This window comes from Callorhinus ursinus, unplaced genomic scaffold (genome assembly GCF_003265705.2).
Source record: "Callorhinus ursinus isolate GAN/ISIS: 27379988/994484 unplaced genomic scaffold, GSC_fseal_2.0 scaffold122, whole genome shotgun sequence".
In the NCBI taxonomy this organism is placed as follows: Eukaryota; Metazoa; Chordata; class Mammalia; order Carnivora; family Otariidae; genus Callorhinus; species Callorhinus ursinus.
The window spans coordinates 1,016,483-1,036,005 of NW_027397184.1; the positions used below are offsets into that span (position 1 = coordinate 1,016,483).

At 59.4% G+C, this 19,523-nt stretch overlaps 1 protein-coding gene across 9 annotated transcripts in view; it reads right to left on the reverse strand.

Annotated features, from left to right (window-relative positions):
* Positions 1-19,523, reverse strand: part of ADAMTS13 (ADAM metallopeptidase with thrombospondin type 1 motif 13) — a 30,624-nt gene that overhangs the window by 3,291 nt on the left and 7,810 nt on the right. For 7 of the 9 annotated variants that reach the window (XR_012377222.1, XM_073889909.1, XM_073889913.1 and 4 more), the window contains 21 exons: positions 18,384-18,467; positions 18,070-18,194; positions 17,802-17,948; positions 16,240-16,380; positions 15,482-15,644; positions 14,592-14,696; positions 13,694-13,845; positions 13,514-13,577; positions 12,013-12,139; positions 11,454-11,602; positions 10,993-11,113; positions 10,378-10,458; positions 8,967-9,148; positions 8,396-8,531; positions 8,186-8,315; positions 6,175-6,358; positions 5,419-5,542; positions 4,507-4,636; positions 4,209-4,388; positions 1,339-1,543; positions 408-717 (listed from right to left, as the gene is read on the reverse strand). Coding sequence is in view for 7 of the 9 variants with exons in the window: in XM_073889909.1 (XP_073746010.1) it covers positions 408-717; positions 1,339-1,543; positions 4,209-4,388; positions 4,507-4,636; positions 5,419-5,542; positions 6,175-6,358; positions 8,186-8,315; positions 8,396-8,531; positions 8,967-9,148; positions 10,378-10,458; positions 10,993-11,113; positions 11,454-11,602; positions 12,013-12,139; positions 13,514-13,577; positions 13,694-13,845; positions 14,592-14,696; positions 15,482-15,644; positions 16,240-16,380; positions 17,802-17,948; positions 18,070-18,194; positions 18,384-18,467 (3,040 nt within the window). In the remaining 2 variants the exon portion in view is untranslated. Of the gene's footprint in view, positions 1-264; positions 718-1,338; positions 1,544-4,208; positions 4,389-4,506; positions 4,637-5,418; positions 5,543-6,174; positions 6,359-8,185; positions 8,316-8,395; positions 8,532-8,966; positions 9,149-10,377; positions 10,459-10,992; positions 11,114-11,453; positions 11,603-12,012; positions 12,140-13,513; positions 13,578-13,693; positions 13,846-14,591; positions 14,697-15,481; positions 15,645-16,239; positions 16,381-17,801; positions 17,949-18,069; positions 18,195-18,383; positions 18,468-19,523 lie in introns of all 9 variants that reach the window. The other 2 variants (XR_012377223.1, XM_073889911.1) reach the window with 2 other exon arrangements.

Here is a 19,523-nt window from a genome sequence, read left to right on the forward strand (position 1 = left end):
GGGAGGGAGCTGCATGGGTCCCGGTGTCTCCATCCAGGGCCCAGAGCCGCTTCCGGACACTCAGGTAAGAGGGAGGCAGCGTATACAGCAGGGCATGGCTTTGGGTCCCACAGATCTGGGGCCGACTCTGTGAAACCTCACGTTCCCTTTCCCTTGATGATAATAAAAATGACCTTGCGCTCTGTCAGCGGAAGCAAAGTGAAAGAAGAGGGCCGGGCCAGAGCACCACCTCCCAAGCCCATCCCCCTCAGTCCAGCCGCACACCTCCCAGCGATCCAAGGCTGCACCACTGCACCATCCCAGGGGGTCCTCCCAAGGAGCTGGTCACAGCTCTCCCAGTGGGAAGCCTTTGCCCACCCCTCCTGCAGCCAGCCAGCTGCCCAGACAGAAAGGTTGAAGAACATAACTGGACTCAGCGGGGCTCTCCTGGGGCCCAAGCAGAAGCCCCTGAAGCCGGGGGGCTGGGGAGAGGAGGTGGGCCTGGCGCTGGGGCCACTCCAGAGGAGCACCAGCAGTGGCATGCTCTGGAGCAGTGGCTTCGTCACGGGGTGCCGGACTGGGAGTCCCCTGCCCGGCACAGGGCCTGGCCCAGCAGCCCCGCACCGTGGCTGGCTGGGGCAAATGCCGGCAGAAGGCGGCCGGCACGGGTGCCTGGGCTTGGGGTCCAAGGCAGGCGTGATGCCGGCGCTGGATGCCATCTCCACAGGAGACAGAGCACTGCCAGGAAAGAGGAGACTGAGCTGAGGCTGACCTTGCCAGAGGGCGGCGGGGGCAGCGGTGACCACTGCCCACGCACGATGGATCTAATCTTTGCACAGCCCAGGAGGGGAGCCCGTGTCTCCATTCCACAGATGAGGAGACCAAGGCTCATCAGCCGGCACCCACCCTACCGGCCTGCCCTGCACCGCCCTCCTCCAAGCACCTGTCTCTACCCGACCCAGATGCCCAGAGCCCTCTGATCGATGCCGGTGGCGGCAGTCTGCTTTGCCTCTTCTCCCCTCCACACCATGAGTGAGCGGGAGACCTAACCCTATTTACCTTTGTCTTTCTAGGACCTTGCAAGGTACTGGGCACGGGACGGCCCCAGAAAGGCAAAGGTGTGGGACAGAGCTACCTTCCCCTTTATCTCCTGGTGTCTCCAGACCTCGGTCCAGACCTGCCCCTCAGGTCTCGGGGCCCTGCTGTGTCTTCCATCTCTAGGTGCCCCAACCACCTCCTCCCACCCCACTCTCCCCCTCCTTTCAGGGGATCACAATGAATCAAAGCCCCAAGGGTCCCTGTGGGGGAGGACCCTCAGCGGACCCACTCTCCAGCCGCAGCCCCAGCCCCAGCACTTACCTGCGTCCAGGTGCTGACATGCCACCGGTAGGTGCAGTCGGCGATGATGCAGGGGATGCTGGTCTGAGGCCGGACCAGAGCCGCACAGGCTGCCCCATCCACCTCCACGTCCTGGCCTTGGCTGAGCTGCGCACAGGCCACGGAGCGTGTGGCCGTGCCAAGGCCACAGCTGGCTGAGCATGGGCCAAGGGACATGATTTTCCACCTGCAAGAAGCAAAGGCCCAGAGTGCGGCCCTGAGCCCAGAGAGGGCAAGCCCTTCCCGTCAACAGCTTACCGTTCCTCTGTTATCCAAGGAACAGGGATGGGGGAGAAGGTGCCCCAGGAGAAGGCAAAACAAATCTCAACAGTGGTCAACCCTGCCCGTGGTAATCTGTAATTGTTCGACAAATGACAACAGCCGACATTCTCCAGAGCTGGGACTGAACCTAGGGAGCCCGTGCTGGAGCCTGAGGCCCTCATCGTGACATTGTGCCACCTCCTGGCTCACACACACATGCCTTCAGTGGGCCTGGCGCTGTTCTAGGTGCTAGGGAGATGTAGTGAACCAGACCAAGACCCCCACACCACCCTTCAGAGCACATGTGCTTCTCCACCTTGCCACACCTGACCTTTGGGGCCAGCGGGTCTGCTGTGGGGGCATCTGTGCAATGTAGGACATTCAGCAGCCCTCCTGGCCTCCACCCACTCACCGGTGCCACTAGCATCCCCCTTCCCTAGTCATGACATTGAAAATGTCTCCAGACATTGCCACACGTCCCGTGGGAGGCAGAACGGCCCCTGGTGGAAAAACCACTTGGCTTGAAGGAAGAGACAGACAGCAAACCGAGGAAGAAGTGCTGGGTGGTAGAGGAAGGCAGAGCTAAGAGTCATGGGGTGGGCAGAGTGTGCCGTTCGGGAGCAGTGCTCAGGGAGGACTCCCCACCTCGCTGCTGCGGTGCTCTGAGCAGAGCCTGGACAAAAGCATATCCAGAGCAGACGCATTCCCGCAGGGGGAAGGCAGGGGCAGAAGCCCTGAGGCAGGAGTGCGTTCCAGAACATCAAGGAGGATGCAGCTACGTGACATCCGCGGAGCAGCCCGAGCCCATGCGTGTGTCACATTGCCATATAAGTCCCAGATAAATTCCCGTATGAATGAATGTGCTGCACAGCCAAGGGGCTTTAGCACAAGCAAAGAAGCCAAGGGACACCCGTGCGGGTGGTAAATGGACCATAAAGCTACAGTATTTAAAACAATCTGGTATGCAGGGGATTACAAACACCAGAACCTGTAGAAAGCCCTGACACAGATCCCAACATACACAAGCATCTAGGACACAATAAAGGAGCCGGCTGGGGGAAATTCGGTTAACGATTTGGAGAAATAAAGTATGCTCCCTACTTTGCAACATGCCCCCAAATAAATCACCGATGAGCTAAGGCTTTTAACTTAAAGGAATTCTTATCTGTAACGGTGTATTTCTTTAAAAGCCAAGGAGACCGACCTGAAGGAAAGATAGCAATATAGCCCATCTATTAAATCTGGTGGTAACACGTGACTGCTCCCTTCCTCTCTGGATGATACAGAAAAGCGCTTCATTAGTCGAAGTGCAAAACGACAAAGCAGCAAGGGTGGGAGCACTGTGAATCAGGCGGGCAATTGTCTGCTCTCCTCCCGCAGGCTCCGACCCCGCCTCTGGACCTCGCTGGCTTGAGCTCTTCGGCCCCGTATCCCAGCTGGGACCACCGTCGGGCTCCACTTAAATGTTGCCTTCTCCCAGTGACGCTCGCCAGCCCTCCCACACCCACAGCCCGATGAGATCGGGCCACGCCGCCTGCATTTTGTTGGAATGTCTGCTCTGACTTCTGGTGCAGCCTGCCAGGTAGTCCCGCTTCCCGAGGACCTTCTCCCGGGCCAGAGCAGCCAGCCCTATAAGCCCCGCGGCGACTGGCCTGGTGTCTGCATGCTCCGGGCCCTCAGGCTGCTTCCTCGACACCTCGGGGCTGCTGACCTGGGCGGGCAGGGCTCTGGGCTGCAGGCCTCCCACTTCTCCGGGCCAGGCAGCCCCTGACACTGCATATCCGGCAGGACCTCCTTGTCCCTGTCCTCCGCGTGGGCCCGTGCACAATACAGCATCCTCTGCACAAACCCTCCTCCACAGCTCACTCTGCACTCCGCCAGCACGGACCGCCACCTGGGGCAAACCGGAGTGGGGAGGGACGACCGACCCAGGGGAGTGGGGCCTCTGCTCATTTCTCCAGACTGGGAAGGTCACCCTTACATCTCCACCGAGAAGCTGGGCACAGCAGACAGAGAACATTCCAAGGAGCCCATTTTACAGACAGAAAGCTGAGGGCAAACTGATGTGTTCAAAGGGCAGGGGGGGAGAGGCAGGGCACCCCAGGGGGCCTGCGAAGATGTCTGTCTCTAATAGGAATGCCGGCCCCCCACCAGGCCTGGTCAGCACTCCCAAACTTCCTTCCCGCTGTGTTTGCCACATCACACCAATACCACCGTCAAATGATATCTCCCCGTCTGTCTTTCATTTCCATTTCCCCACTGCCCCAGCATCTTCTCCAGGAGGGCCGGGTGCCTCTCTGTCCTGCTCACTGCTATGTCCCTACTGTTGGAACGGCCCCTGGGCACGGCAGGGTCTCAGCGAAGAGCCACTGATGACAAATGAACCATCAGCCACGTACGTGTGCCCATAGCATCCCAGATCCCCTGTGACGCAACTCACATGCTTTAAACCCACCACAGCCTTCTAGGACACCCATGGGACCCACACCTGCAGGTAAGGGCACCGAGCGTCAGGAGCTTACAGGGAGGTGTTGAGGCCACCTCCAAGGATGCATGCCTAGGACCACCTGTCTCCTTGGGGAGGGGCTCACCTGGCAGGGCAGGGCTCCGGACTGCAGTCCTGGACAGGGCGGGGCCTGGGCACCCGCCAGCACTCGGAGTGAGGCAGGGGGACAGGGTGGCCGTGGTCCAGCCTCACGCAGCGAACAGCTAGTGGCACCCGCCCCCCTCCGCAGGTCACTGGGCATGGTGCCAAGGCTCGGGTCTCCCACCTGCAGTAAGAAGGCCAGCGCTCCATTGGAGGCTACACCCCAGGGTGAGACTCCTTCCTCCCTAGGGGACCCAGGCTGCTGCTGCCCCCCCACACACATAGTCTCCACCCCCACACACCAAGCCGGGCAAGGGGCAGCCTGGCAGGCCTCCCGCCGGCTCCCAGGCTTGCTCTCCAAGTCACATAGCTCTTCCTGGACAGGGGTCCCCAGGGTAGAGTCCACACACACGAAGCGCAGCTCCATCAGGCCTGCAGGGATGAAGCAGAGACCCCTGAGCCCCAAGAGGAGTTTCCGACAAGAACTACAGGTGCCCAGCTCTCTGGAGAGCTCCAGCAGATAAGGTCCACCTGGGTTCGAGTCTTGACTCTGCCACTTACCAGCTGTGTGACCTTGGACAAGTGACTTAAGCTCTCTGAGCCTCAGATTTTTCAACTGATGGTGCCTCACTTGCAGGGATATTTATATAGATTTTTAAAGCGCAGCTACAAAGTGCCTGGCCCATAGTAGGTACTCAAGTGGTAGCTGCTGTTTTTTGTTAATGAGAATTGCTCTTCGACAATCTCTTACTGTGTTTATAACCAAGATGTTATCAGGGTCCGTTTCCTTGAATCTCTCCTTTTGGACTATTCTCAAAAAAAAAAAAAAAAAAAAAAAAGTCTCTGGCCTTGATTCTAAACATGCACAGGTTTCACTGAGCAGGTGCTGAGGGTTGTAGTTTAAGGACACAATGTATCTTAAAATGTTGCTCCTCTGGCTGGGCCGCCAGGAAGCCCAGTGCTCTTGGGGCCCACTTTTCTAGACCGAAAGAAATACACTTGGGTGCCAATATTGCTGAGTTTTATCGTCTTTCCTGTCTTTCAGCCAAGCAATAAAGACATTTACATGGCTGTCCATACTTCACCCCAACCTCCTTGTATTGACGTCATGTTCTGACCTGGTCTGGATTCTCCGTAAGCCAATTCAAATGCTTTTTAGCACTAGGCAAAATGTAGGCAGGTAAGAGTTAGCCAATGAGCTCTGGGGGCCTCACCTCGACCACAGGAGGCAGAGCACGGCCCCGCCAGGGGAGTCCACATGTGTGCGGCATGAGCCCCCAGCCTGGCACTGCCTGGTGCAGATGTGGCCTCCTCCTCCTCCAGAGACTGGGGTTCTGGCTGCAGGGGACAAGTAACAAGCTGGTGGGTCTGGGCTTCCCCCTCTCTGGATCCCTGAACACCTGGTCCTGCAGCCCCGCCCACCCAATCTCTTCAGGAGAGAGCAGAGTGGTCACCAGCACCTCAAAGGCGGTCCCTCCCTGCTGCTCCTTTCCGGGGACACTTGCTTCTGCTGCCGAAGGATGCCCCCACCCCACTACCCACCTTGGCCTCTGTACCAGCGTGAGTGGTCACTGTGGGGCAGGGCTGAGGCTGGGGCTCGGGAGCCAGGTTGGCAGGCATACTTGGCCCTGCAATCCCCACTGGTCTCGAGGACACAGGCTTGGCCAGTACCCTTGTTTGTAAGCAACGTCCCCCAGGCCAGAGCCCTGGGAAGCAGGTGGGAGAGTGACCGTGTTGCTTTGTGGGCAACTGGCAGCAGTCTAACGGGGCCTGGGGCCTGGGCCCGGCTTGCCAGCTGGAGGGCAGAGGGGCCCTGAGTTTTTTCCCTAGGCTCACCCTCTGACCAGGGAGATCCTATACACAGCAGCATTGCAGAAGGATAGTCCTTGTGCTCTGGCCAGGAGACCAAGGGTACCCAGTGCTCCCCATTCTCCTGTCAGATAAGCCCCCAATTAGCCCAGGACACTCACATGGCCCGGTACCGAAGGACATGCCATGGCCACACAGTGCTCAAGGGCAGGCAGCTTCTCGTCTGAGGAGCAGGGCCCAGCAGTGGTCAGTGCCTCCAGGCCCTCTGCCCCGCGCACACACGTCCTATTCTGTGAAGCCGGGTCTGTTCCACAGGCTGATGAGCACACGTCTGATCCCTCCTGCCTGAGGACAGGACAGACAGCAGGCCCTGCCTCATGGGGCTGTACGTACAGCCCAGCTCCCTGGGTGGGGAGGCAGTGAACCCGCACCCCCATACCCAAGAGCTCCAAAAGGAGCCCCACAAAGAAGCAAAACCCTGAGGCCTCTCCCTAAAGAGCTGGATGAGCAGCTGCCAGCAATCCACTCGGCAGCCCGGGTGCCAGGACACAGGCCCGGACCCGCCGGCCTTCCAGAGAGGAAGGTGGGCTTCTGTCCAGAAAGTACCATCACTCCTTGCACCCTAGCAGGTGCCGAGAAACAGAATCGGGTCAGCCCGGTCAGGGATGGCAACTGCGTTTCACGGACGTGCCAACCCTGACCGGGGCGGCTGCCGGCCGAGCGGAGGCAGGAAGGGTCTCGAGGCAGGAGCAGGCCTCCGTGGGAAAGGGTGGTCATTCCCAGGTCGGCCACACACAGGAGACAGGCAAAGGAGCCCGAGCCACGCATGCGCCACCAGTGACCCTGGCCAAGCACCTCCTCACTGGACACATAACAAAACTGGGGCCCAGAGAGGGAAGGAAATTGACCTGGTCACCCAGCCAGTTGGTGGCAAATGGGAAGAAGACGCTGTCAGCTTGGACACTGAAGGGATGAGAGGCACCATGGAGACAGCAGTGGTAATGACAAAGGGACACTTATGGCTTTATGTGTGCAGCTTCATTTGGTCCTCACAGCCCGTGAGCAGGGACTTGGGGTTTCAGAGAGGGAAATGGCCGGCTCAGGGTCTCTTGGATAGTAATTGTGAAGCTGTCTACTCCAGGATAGTAGGGCCCAGCCAGAATCCTTGGGAGAGGGGACACTCAGAAAGGGTAGGGCTCAGTGCGGGGACAAGCCCTGCCAGGGAGCTGCCTCCCCGCCTCCCAGCCTCCCTGCCCTCACCTCCCCGGGCGGGGCTGGGAGTGCAGGCTTCCACCACCGCCGGCTGTGGGGGCCAGCACTCTGCACCGGGTGGGGGGCAACGTCTTCAGGAGGCTGCCCTGGGCCTCCACGCAACGCACCACCTCCTCCCGCAGGAGGCCCTGCACACACCAAAGTCTCTAGCTGCCCAGCTGAGGAGGAGACGCACAGAGCGTTGGGGCCCCGTCCGCCTGAGGACTGGCTCAGGAGAGGCGGTGAGAGACGGGCAGATCCGTCCCGCTGACTGGCTTCCCTGCTCTGGGCCGGGCCCCATATCCCTGCAGGTTCCTGGACACTGCACAGGGACAGCCTGCTCCGCCCAGTGGCCCTCCAGGTGTCCCCAAGCTGCACCAGAGCCCAAGGACACCTGTATAAAAATGGCAACTGGGGGGCTCGGTCTCTTGATCCCAGCTCAGGTTTTGATCTCAGGGTCACGAGTCCAAGCCCAGTGTGGAGCCCACAATCAATCAATCACTCATTCAATTTAAAGAAGTGGTGGCGGGTAGCCGCACCAGCCCTGCAGCCAACAGGGACAGCCTTGTCCCGATGTTGTGCTCCTGCCAACAGCACAGTCCAGGTACTTCCCACCGTCACCTCTCTGACCCTCACCACAGCCCTCCCGGGGAGGGCGGTCACTTCCACCCGGCAGTGAGCTCAGAGCGGGCATGTGCTGCCTGCAGACGAGGTGCAGCGGGTGCGGGTCACACTAGGCTCCAGCGTCACCCGTGTTTGCCCGAGATTCAACATCCTCACCTGCAAAAATGGGGGGCACTGACATAACCCACCTCCCAGGGCAGTGTCCGCGCCTGGAAGTGGCCTCACCGAGCGCATGGCACGTGGGCCCCATAGCCAGTGAGAGCCCAGGGGCAGTGGCTGAGCGTGGGCAGCACTCACTGTGGGGGGCAGGGCCAGGGGGCGCAGGACTCTGGCCACGCTGCCGGCTGCTGGCTCCCTTCACACCGGGCGGCCTCCACCCACTCATTCCTGGCCTGGTCCAGACAGCTGTAGGTCACCCAGCGCAGCCCTGGGGGGGAAGAAGGAGGCTGGGCCACCTCCCTGCAGGGGGCAAACTGTGCTTCAGGTGAGCCCTGCCCCAGGCCTCACCTGCCCCACAGCTCACCGAGCAGGACCCGCGCACGGCGGCCCATGCCCGGGCCTGTGGCTGCTGAGGCTGGAAGTAGGTGAAGGTGATGTCTGGGCGCACGAGGTCACCATACTCTTCCCCGTAGCGCCTGTAAACCTGCAGGAGACAGACAGAGAGCTCTCGGGGCCTTGTCCACTGGCCTCCCTGTGGGAGCTCGGCCAGTCCCTGGGCTCTGTGCCCAAGGCCAGCCCCAGAGCGGGGCCAGGCTGGAGGGCAGAGCCCCGGAGGCCCCCAAGTTTCCTGCCCCTGCTCCCCCAAGGCCTCATCTGGCCACACGGCACCATCCTCTGTTTGTTAAAATGAGGATTCTTGAGCCCCACCTGGCAAGTCCTGATTCAGAGGCTCTCAGGGGGGGCCCGGGAATCTGTATTTTTATACACACCACAAAGGATACAGACATAGCCGCTTGGCTGTCTGGGAACAATGTTCCTGGGGGTGGGAAGGTGGGTGATCTGGGCTGCACGGGGAGTCAGGGGAAGGAGTGACACCAGGAGGAGGCCCCTGCTGGCTCCCCCAGGCCCTCCTGGTCACCTGGATCTCCACGTCGTCCTGGGTGGGTCCCAGGATGCGGATCTCCTCCAGCTGAGGCAGCCGGTCCTCGGTGAGAGCCACTCTGTACTCCACACGGCTGTCCTCCAGGAGGGAGGGGTAGGTGGTGCTGGGAGAGATGCTGGAATTCCCAGCCACGACGTAGTGCCCTCGGATCCGCACTGCTGTGGGGGGAGCAAGGCTGTGGGCAGGGGGAGCGCCACCTCCCCCACACCTGTGGCAGCTGGGCACCAGCCCTCTCACAGAAGAGGGCCTGACTTAAGGAGCGGGGTGGTAGCAACAACGGGACAAATCTCCACCGCCCCAGCTCTCCTTCCCAGGGAGCCCGTCTGCCTGCTGCCTTGGCTGGTCAGGCGGTCCCTGCAGTGAGCAGGGCACCACCCTCCCAGATGCCCACAGGCGTCTGACCACACGTCCTGTGGCTCTGCACCTCTGTCCAGAACCTGGTGAGCACGGTGGATCTGCCCTCTCACCACGTATGCCCCCACGGAGCTCTACAGGCAGGTTCCGGGACTCAAGGCCCCCAGGGCCAGCACCCCCACCCCAGATTCCAAGGGCACGTGTAGGCACCCTCGGGAAATCAAGAAACACTGTGGCATTGAGTGGGTAAAGAAGGTGGCTCTGCCCAAAGACAGATGTGGCCTTTGCCCTGGGCTTCTGAGAAGGGACTTATGTCACACTGGACAGGAGTATCTTTGTTTAAGGTGGGGACTGGCCAAGCCAGAAAGACCAATAATATGTGAGGTAGGACAGCAGCTTTGAGTTGATCTCATCCGTGAACCTAGAAACTAGAGGCCATCCACGTGAGTAATCAATCAATCATGGCTCATGCCCACATCACGAAGTCCTAATTAAACTGGATGCCGAACCCAGGTGAGCTTGGGGTTGGCAATACCCCGTACATACTGTTACACTTCGATGCTGGACATGGAACCCTTCCAGACTCTGCCCTAGGCATCTCCCGCTCTGGCTCCTTCTACTGTCTCCTTGCCCTGTAACGAGCCAGAACCGCGGGTACAAAAGCTCTCAGCGTTCTGGGGGTCTTCCTCATGACTTATCCAACCTGGCGGTGCTTAGGGAACCCCTGAACTTGCAGAAGGCATCAGAAGTGAGGGCATTTTAGGGTGTCTGGGGGGCTCAGTCAGTGAAGCGTCCGCCTTCGGCTCAGGTCGTGATCTCAGGGTTGTGGGATCGAGTCCCCCACATCAGGCTCCCTGCTCAGCGGGGAGCCTGCTTCTCCGTCTCCCTCTGCCTCTGCCCCCCACTCATGTACTCTAATAAATAAACAAAATCTTAAAAAAAAAAAAAAAAAAGTAGCGAGGGCATCTTGGAGACCGTGCTGTAGAGACTTCAGTTTGGCCACCTCAGGGGGAGCGTCCACTGGCCAGCTCACCCAGGTGTGTGAAGAGAGGCCTCCGATTGGTGATGTGTACGCCGGTCAGGTTGCGGGTCACGGTCAGGAACGTGACATACTCTAGAAGGAAGCAGGAGAGGGTGGGTGGTCTCAGGTCACTGACACTGCAGTGAAAGGGAGCAGATTTCAGTTGTCTGAGAAAAAGCACCTCGACGCCAAAAGCTAACAATGGGGCCGTCTCAGGCAGTACAGTCCCCTGTCACAGGGGACCAATCCAAGCCAGGCTGGACAGCCACCTTCCAGGGTGCTGCCCTGGCCAGGCAGAGGGACGGAATCCAAGGCTCCGGGCTCAGCACGTGGCCCACCACAGGGAGGGGGGGACTCCACTGCTTGGCTGACCCTCTAAGTGCCTACTTTGTGAATGGCTGGACCTCTTTTACAAATAGATCCAAGTCAAGGGCTTCCCAAGTACAGCATCCCTTCTGATAGGATTCCTCAGGGAGGGGAGGGGAGGAGAGGCCAGCCCACCACACACTGCCCACCGTCCAGGTTTTATCACAGCTATACCATGAGCTCACTGCCACGGCTCTGAGCTGCAGGTGTTTCGTGGAGGCTGGGAGGAGCCCAGCCATTTGTCCTGAGGGAGGCCCCTACCTCTGGCCCTGCCGCCCGTGAAAGAGCCGTTCCGCGGGCTGCATGTACTGTTGTTCCCTCCGCACACCTGACACACGTCTCGCACCTGCGGGGAGTCCATCCTGCCGTCACAGCCGAATGTCTGTGCAAAGAGCAGTGGCAAGTGACACCCAGGCAGGTGTCACTGGAGGATGCCGAGGCTCTGGGAGTCACACAACAAACAGGCGGCATCCGGCAGCATCCTACGCTGATGCAGGAAGCAGGTGTAAATGACTCGCCCGAGGTCACAACGGGGCTCTTAGCCCCCAGCCGACTCCAAGGTCAGCCCAGTGCCCTGGCATCATCCCATGCAGACTCTGCTGCAGCTCCATGCGGGCCCCCAGACCTGGCCCCTTGGAGCCCCTTAGCATCTGGCTTCTGATGTGACAGGCCCCAGGGCCACCGCGGATGGGAGGGCACCTCTGCTGCCCACACACGCCTACCCTGCAGCTGCCCAACACGCACAGGCTCAGGGTCCCGTCCTCCCGCCGACCATTTGGCACACACCGGGTCCCATCCAGGAAACTATCCCCACGCCTCACAATGAAGGTCTCGCCAATGGCCCGGCACATGTGTCTGCACAGAGCATCCCCTGGGGAGGCAGAGGGACAGGGAATCCTCGTGTGAGGGTGACAGGGAGTAGGGAAGGCAACGACCCCGCAAAGCACCACGCAGGTGGGCCCGCCCTGGCCAGGCCATCTGGCTTCCTCCTTTGGGTTGAGGGCATGGGTCGGGCCTCCTGAGGCAGTGATCACAATCACAATGCAGCGACTGTTACTGAGTTACCAGCCAAGGAGCGCCCTCGGTGCGGCCCCAGTTTCACGTCACTGAATCCTATCACCCGAGCAGGGAAGCCCTGCGCTCATCTCCATTTTACAGATAGGAAAGCCGAGACCCAGGCCTGTTAGCAAGGGGTCGCACCAGGACGTGATGCGACTGACGCAGAGCCTGAGCCAGAGCCCTGCTCTCAACGGCATCGGAGTGACGGGGGGCCAGCCCCACCTTGACGGTACTGCTCCGCGGAGCCCCAGTGGTAGAAGGAGGCGTTGCCCGGGGAGAGGTGTAGCGGTTTCCTGTCCGTCTGGGAGCACTGCTCAGACATGAACTCCAGCTGGGTCTTCTCACAGGCCTGGTCAGGAGGAGACAGAGGACGGGCACAGGAGTGGCCTTGGGAGGAAGGGCTTGGGGCAGGGGAACTAGGAGGAGGGCCTTTGCCACTGAGGACCACAAGGCACTCCGCAGCGCGAATGTGGGTTTAAGCCCAGCTCCTGGCTGCACCTCGGTTCCCTGCTCTGTAAAGTGGGGGAGACAAGAGCCTTTCTCACTGTTGACGGGAGAATCCAGGAGAATTTGCAGGGACACAGTGCAGGACCTACTGCCCGGCGACAAAGAGATCAAGAGCACCGCTCGCCTGCTCCCCTCCCCTGAGCCTGAGCTCCAGGTGAAGACTGTGCCCTCCGGGTGTGGGGAGGCTCCCTGCCTGCCTAGAGAAGGTGGGAGGGAAGGTCTCACCAGATGCCTCACTTAACTCAAGGTCAAAGGAACCATTCTAGCAGTTCCCACCCAGTATGACTGCCACGATCCAAACCACGGACAGCAAGGATGGAGCGGAGGGCGAGGGTGCGGAGAAACTGGAACCCTTGCACATTGCTGGTGGGAAAGGGAAATGGCTCAGCTGCTGTGCAGGGTGGCTCGGAGGTTCCTCAAAGAACTGGACGTAGAAATACGAGGTGACCCGGTGACTCCTCTCTTAGGTGTATACCCAAAAGAAATAAAAACTGGCACCGAAGTCCACGGACACACGTGTCCACAGCAGCATGATTCACAATAACCAAGAGGTGGAAACGGCCCAAACGTCCATCAGCAGATGAACAGATAATACGTGGTCCATCCGTACGATGGGATATTATTCAGCCATCAAAAGGAGTGAACTTCTCACACCTGCTACAACGTGGATGACCCTTGAGGATGTGATGCTGAGTAAAAGAAGCCAGTCATGAAAGCCCACCTACCGTGGGATTCCATTTCTATGAAACGTCCAGGACAGGTAAAGTACGCGGAGACAGAAAGCGACCGGTGGTTGCCAGGGGCTGGAGAATGGGGAAGGGAGGGACTGCTTCATGGCTCTGGGGTTCAACTTTGGGGTGATGGAAACGTTTTGGAACCTGATAGAGGTGCTGGTCGCACCACATTGTGAATGTACCAATGCCACTGGATCCCACACTTTAAAACGGCTGATTCGATATGCTGTGAATTTCACCTGTGCTTGGACTGAAAGGATGGTTTCAGGGGGAGCCGCCGGGGAGGGCAGTGGCACATGGGGACGGAGGTGCGACACCTGGAGCGCCCACTGTGGTCCCAGCAGAGGCAGAGCAGCACTCCCTCACTCTCAAAAGCGCCCTGGCGTGAACCACAAATTACAGCCGCCCTGGTCCTTTGGCTCTTCCAGGGCCTGGCGCTGCCCACCTGAGCCTCTCGTCCTGCCCTGGGGAAGCACGCCTACCTGGGTGTTGCACATCTCAGCCTGGAGGTCAGCGCCCACACACGCACGCCCTCCGAAGGCAGGCCTGAAAATGTCCATGAGACACGAGGGGTGACAGGTGACCCACTGCCCCCCCAGTCAGGAAATTTGGAGCAGGCCCCCCTCCCTGAGTTGAAGGACAGGGCCCCCTCCATGTGGTACCTGGGGTTGTTGCACTGCCGCCTCCGGGTGACCACACCTCCTCCGCAGGAGCGGGAGCAAGGGCTGGGGGGACCCCAGCTAGACCAGTGCCCGTGCACCACCCCCACAGGGCTCAGCTCCGCCAGGGAGCGGCAGTGACCCTTGGAACACCACTGCAAGAGAAGGACACACCATCCCACACCTGGCGCACCCCACACCCATGGGCACCCACACCCATGCAGGGGTGCACACTTGCAGGCACCCCCGCACTCCCATCCTGCTCGGGAAACAATGCTAAGCGGAAGAGGGCAAACCCCAGGCTGTAGGACAGAGGAAGGGTCTGGCCACACTGGGCAGAGGCCCTGAGGTCTGCAGGGTAGAGCAAGATGCTGCCTGGTACAGCCAATGCGAGGGAGTCTGGGTCAGGGAGCCGGGCTGCGCTCTCACTACCACTCAAAGCCTTTGTCTCCTCTGTGGGACAGGGGTGACAACACAAGCCTGTCTCTGACCCAGGGAAGGGGGCAAAGAAACTCCACAACGCTGAGGGGAGGGCAGGGCTCTGGATCCCCCACCCGCCTGCGCAGAGTCACTGGTGAGCCCCTTGTCAGTCTTCATTGGTCCCCAGAACCTAGAAAACCCATCCCATCTTCCAGGCCCTGCAGGGAGGCAGGGCAAGTCAGCTGGCACGCGTGAAGCATCTTGCCGCCCAGCTCCCCAGACCAGGTGGCCAAGAGCAGCTGCAGGGCCCTCTGCCCCAGCTAACCGATCCTCCAGTCCCCCACCCCAGGAATGCAGGCGGCCAGGTTTCGGTGCCCTGCATGGACGTGTGCAAGTGCACACAAGTGCACGCACACACACACGCACGCGCACGCACGCGCACACGCACGCACCCTCGCATCCCTTCATCCCCTGCTCTGACCTTCTGCACGCCGCACTCTGTGCCGTCCAGGAGAGGGGTGAGGAGACGGCTACAGTGGCTTTGGTCCAGGGGGTCCGTGTGGCAGGACAGAGCCTGGCACCTGTCCTAAGAGGGGAGACAGGTGGCCAGCTCGGGGCCACTACAGCCTGTTGGCTCAGCGTCCGGTCTTAATTGTCCCCCCACACCACAGGACACAGGGACACATACGCTGTTCCGTGGGCACTGGTGGCCAGGGAGAAAGGGCACGGCACACCTCTCCATGGGACAGGGACAGTGACCAGGGCCCAGAGTCATTTTAGGGGCCCACAGATATGTTTTCATTTCTTTTAAAATCAAAAGAAAAAAATGATCTTTTGGATCAAAGAAAACGTTCTAATATATAATATCAATGTATTTGTATTTACAACACTTACACAACATTTATAAAACCACTGATAATGAGTCTTAATATTTTGTATGGAGGAAGAGGCCCACTAAGGCCAAGGTGCCTGGGGCCCATGAAAGTCCCGTGCGGCCCAGGGAGGGAGCTTGTCTTTGGGGTGCCTGCCCCCTTCATCTCCCCTCCCCCTGCCAGCTCACACGCCTATAGGCTTCGGTTTGGAGTTCACTTCTCCTGGAAAGCCCTCCAGGTTCCCATTGGGTTGGAAGCCTTTGGTAACTGCCTATTTAAGTTGCACGTCCAGGGACGCAGAAGCCTGCCAGGGCCGGCTCTATAATAATTTGTGGGACACAGTCAAAATGGGGAACAAACATGGGGACTATTGTTAAAAAATTAAGAATTTTAAGAAGTGACTGACAGCCTAGCCCAGTGGAGCTCACAGCGCGGACCGCTGGGCGCAGGTGGAGGGAGCACAGGTTGGGGTGCGGACAAGCGGGCTGGCGGGACTCACGACGTGCTCCCTGGTGAAGGTGCAGGCCACAGCCGCAGCACCAAAGGCAATCCGGCACTGCTCGTCGGCGCCGTAGAGGAGGCCAGGCTGCGCCTGGGGAGGGCGCCCCGTGGCCCTGGCCTGCGGCTCTGGAAGGTCCCGCATGCAGTGCGCCCGTCCTGCGCTGCGACAAGGCCGCGGCTCAGGCTCGGGTGGACATGGGGTGGGGGCGGGATGGGGGAGGATGGGAGTCCTCAGCGTGTACCCGCACCGACAGCCGGCCTTGGGCTGGGACCAGGCTCAAGGCAGGAGCCAGCGCGGGGCGGAGGTAGGGCCGCAGCAGATGCCCGGCCGATGCAGCGGGGAGGAGGGGGATGCGGCAGACGGGAGTTGGATTGGGGAGCGGGTGGGATGGAGGGTCGAGGCAAAGGCGGGGTGGGGCAGAATTGAGGGGCGGTGCAGAAGCAGGTGCGATGGAAGAGCGGGTGCGCGGGAGGGAATGAGGGAGCTGGCACAGGGAAGCGTGGACGGAGGGAGGGATGCGCACACGGAGGGGTAGGTGGGAGGGTGGGTGCAGGAGCGTGGCGGAGGGTGGAGGAGTGCCCGGGAGAGGTGATGGGGGCCCATGGGGAAGGGGACGTGGGGAGGCGATGGGACTGAACAGAGGCCTGGGCGGGGCTGGGGCAGACGGAAGGGTGAGTCTGGGGGACAAGTAGGGGCACGCCGTGTGTGGAGATGGGGGCGTGGGGAGGGCTGGGCGGGGTGGCGGATGCAGCTACCTAAGCAGGTGCAGCAGTTGCCGGCGGCTGCAGGCGGACCAGGAGAGGTCGGTACCGGTGGGCGCTGCGTCCTGGGACGCCATCACGTGGCCGCTGGGCCCGCAGCCGCTGCCGGGTGCACCGTCGTGCTCCACGCCCAAGCTGTGCCGGGGGAGGCAACGCTGAGGGTCCCCTCGCGGACCCACCCCCTCCAACCCCCACTCCAGTCCAGGCCTGGCAGGAGTCTGGCAGTGGGCGGCGTGGTCTCACACCCCAGAGGCCTCCTGCCCCTGCCTCAGTTTCCCACCCGAGAGAGCACTGGATCAGCCAGGGGGCTCCTGCCTCTTCTGGCTGATAAATACGAAAAGGCTTTAAAAATGTTGAGACCAAACTAATCCCTGGCATTATAAGTCAGGGAGGATGGGGTCCCGAGGCACCTTGGGGGGTCGGGGCTGCCGGTGATTATTTGTTGGATCTGTGGGCTGGCTCAGGATGGGAAAATTCATCCACTGCTTGTATCATAAGGTTAATAAAAAAGTTGAGAAAATGTGCAGGCCTTTGGCCATGGTCTCCACTCCCAGTGGGTGCTTTTTAAAACCTTCTTTAAAACAAACAAAAAAAAAAACAACCTTTTTCCTCCAAACAAGACAGATGGAGGCATTGTGGGGGTGGGGTGGGGTGGGGGTTGGGGGGGTCAAGTGCAGGTGCAGGAACCAGGGTAAAGGTGGAGCTGTTGTGGGCTGATATGGGGGTGAGGAGCCCCAGGCTCGCTGGGCACCTGAGCCACCCACAGAGATAGGGGTGTGGGGGATTCCACAGCAGAACTCAAGGGGGCCTTAAGGCCTGGGGGCAGGTGGGGGCTGGGGGGAAGGAGCACAGACTCACTCTTTAGGTGTTTCTGTACTGTCTTTTTACAGCAAGTGATTATTACTTTCATAATGAAAAGACTAAAAATCATCAAGGAAGGAAGCTCGCCACTTCGGGTAAATGACAATAGACAGGAACAAAGATTTGCCTACAGAATGCAGAATGTTCATAACAGGAAAAATTTGGAAACAACCTAAAAAGCCAACAATGAGGGATTAAATAAAATATGGTGTATACCAAAAAAAATTATAAAATATCTGGGAAAAAAATGTTTAGGATGTATTGTTCCATTAAAAAACCAGGAACAAAACAATAGACAATATAATCCTGATCTTGTAAATAAAAAAATTATGTGTGTGGGTAAGAAATGACTAAAACATAAAATGTGAACAGATGTTATCCCTAAGTGGTAGGATCTGGGATAATTTTGACAGCCTGCTTTTTCTTTACCTGAATGTCCTAGAAAACTTATTTTCTAATTGCTAAGTTTGTCTTGCTTGTTTTTTGGGGAAGGGAAAAAATTTTTTTTAATCACCTGGTAATCAACAAGTATCAGATTTCCCAGCCCTTGTCCCTCCCCCACCCCCCAGGTCCACTGGGGCCAGGGGTATTAGGTTCCTTCAGCAGACTCTTCTGGGGCCCACCACCAGCCTCGATGTGACCTCTTGGGAGCCCCGGTCAGCTCCTGGGCCACAGCATGGGGACAGGATGCCTACCTGTGCCCAATCTCATGGGCGATGGTGACCCCCAGGTCAAAGCCAGTATCCTCAGTGATGAGGCAGCTCCAAGAGGACGAGCAAGCACCCCCCAGCTGTGTGACCCCCCGAACCTGCCGGTTACCATCAGGTAACTCCAGGTCAAACCTTGGGGAGAGAAAACAGACACCCAGGTGGTGCTGAGGTGCCTGCCCACAGCCAGACAGCCTTTGCAGAGATAGGGAGCAGCTCCCAGGTGGGCTGGCTTGCCCCTGGGGAGCACGGCTACCTAGTGATGTAGAGGACCAGGTCAGCATGCCCGGGCTCTGTGTCATCCTCGGGGTTGATGGTCCTGCTCCACTCACAGACACTCAGCAGTGACGCAGTGATGTTGGCTGTGATATTCGGAGCATCCTGGGGGATCAGTAACAGAGCCCGTGTTTATGGGAGCTGCACCCGACGGGGTGCTGACAGCTGCTGGCCTCTCGGTCCTCACCACAGCCCTGTTACCATGCATGCTACAGGTGGGGAGACCCACGGGAAGAAGTAAAGAGAACAGAAGTGGGTTTTCCAGTGACTCTGGGCTCCTGGCTCGGCGCCTACCTCGGGCTGGGTCAGGATGACCATCTTCACTAGATGTACTCGGAACTGAGCCCCCAGGGACGGATCCCTCAGCAGCTCTGACCCCTGTGGAAGGGCAGGAGAGAGAGGTGACTCATGGGGGCTGGCGTGGCCTGACTGGTGGGCTCGGGTCGGGAGAAGATGCTCCATCAGCACGGGGGGAAGATGCTAGTCCTTGGGCGGGGAGCCAGCCACAGGGATGGGCGGGTGTGCACTGGTCCTCCCCTTGCTCAGGGCTCAAGAAGGCCAACCAACACACACACACACACACACACACACACACACACACACACAACCCTGAAACAATGGGATGCAAATAGTTGTTATTAATCTAGAACGTTCCATCCCAACACTGCTCCCCTCTCACCAGATTCACCATCCTTTCTCTTTTCTGCCCATCCACCTGAGACACCGCTCTCTGCTTATTTAACCTGTGCGTCTCCATGAGGCGGCATGAGGGCCTCCCCTCCCTCCATAAGCCCCTTCCTGGGTACCCCAGAGAGAAGGCTCCCCCCACCCCCAGCCAGCCTTCTGGCTGTCTCTCAGCGCACGTGTCAAGATGCTGATCACGGTTGACTTATGTGGCTGTTGGCACCAGCTGGTCCTCTGAATTACACATGGTACCCGCGAGAGCACTCAGCTGTCACCGGCCTCAGCGGGCCTAAGCCTGAATCCAAGCTCCACTGCTTCCCTTCCCCAGCTGCTCGGGGTCCTGTTAACTGACCCTGGAAGCCCAGGTTCCTTATCTGTGAAATGGAGGGAAAGCCTTCTGTGGCTGTTAGCAGGCTCAGGAACAAAGCAGCTGGTACAGAGTGGGTGTCCCATCGTCTGGGCAGGAGCCAGGCTGGCATCTACCACCCTCCCGGGTCCTCAGAAGGCACATCAAACGAGCAGAGGGAGTCTGGCACCATTACTGAGTGTCAGCATATCAGAGGTGGGACCCCCAGTGCTTGAAAACAAGAGCTTTCAAGTGACTCAAAGGAAATGCTGTTGGCCTCCCAGGCTGCTGGCAGAAACCTTAGCAGGCTTACTGTGGGCTTGGGTCAGGTCTGCAAGGGGGCGGGACCACAGGGGTGTGGCCCCGGGACCCAGGGGCCCAGAAAACACAAGGGGACAGGGACG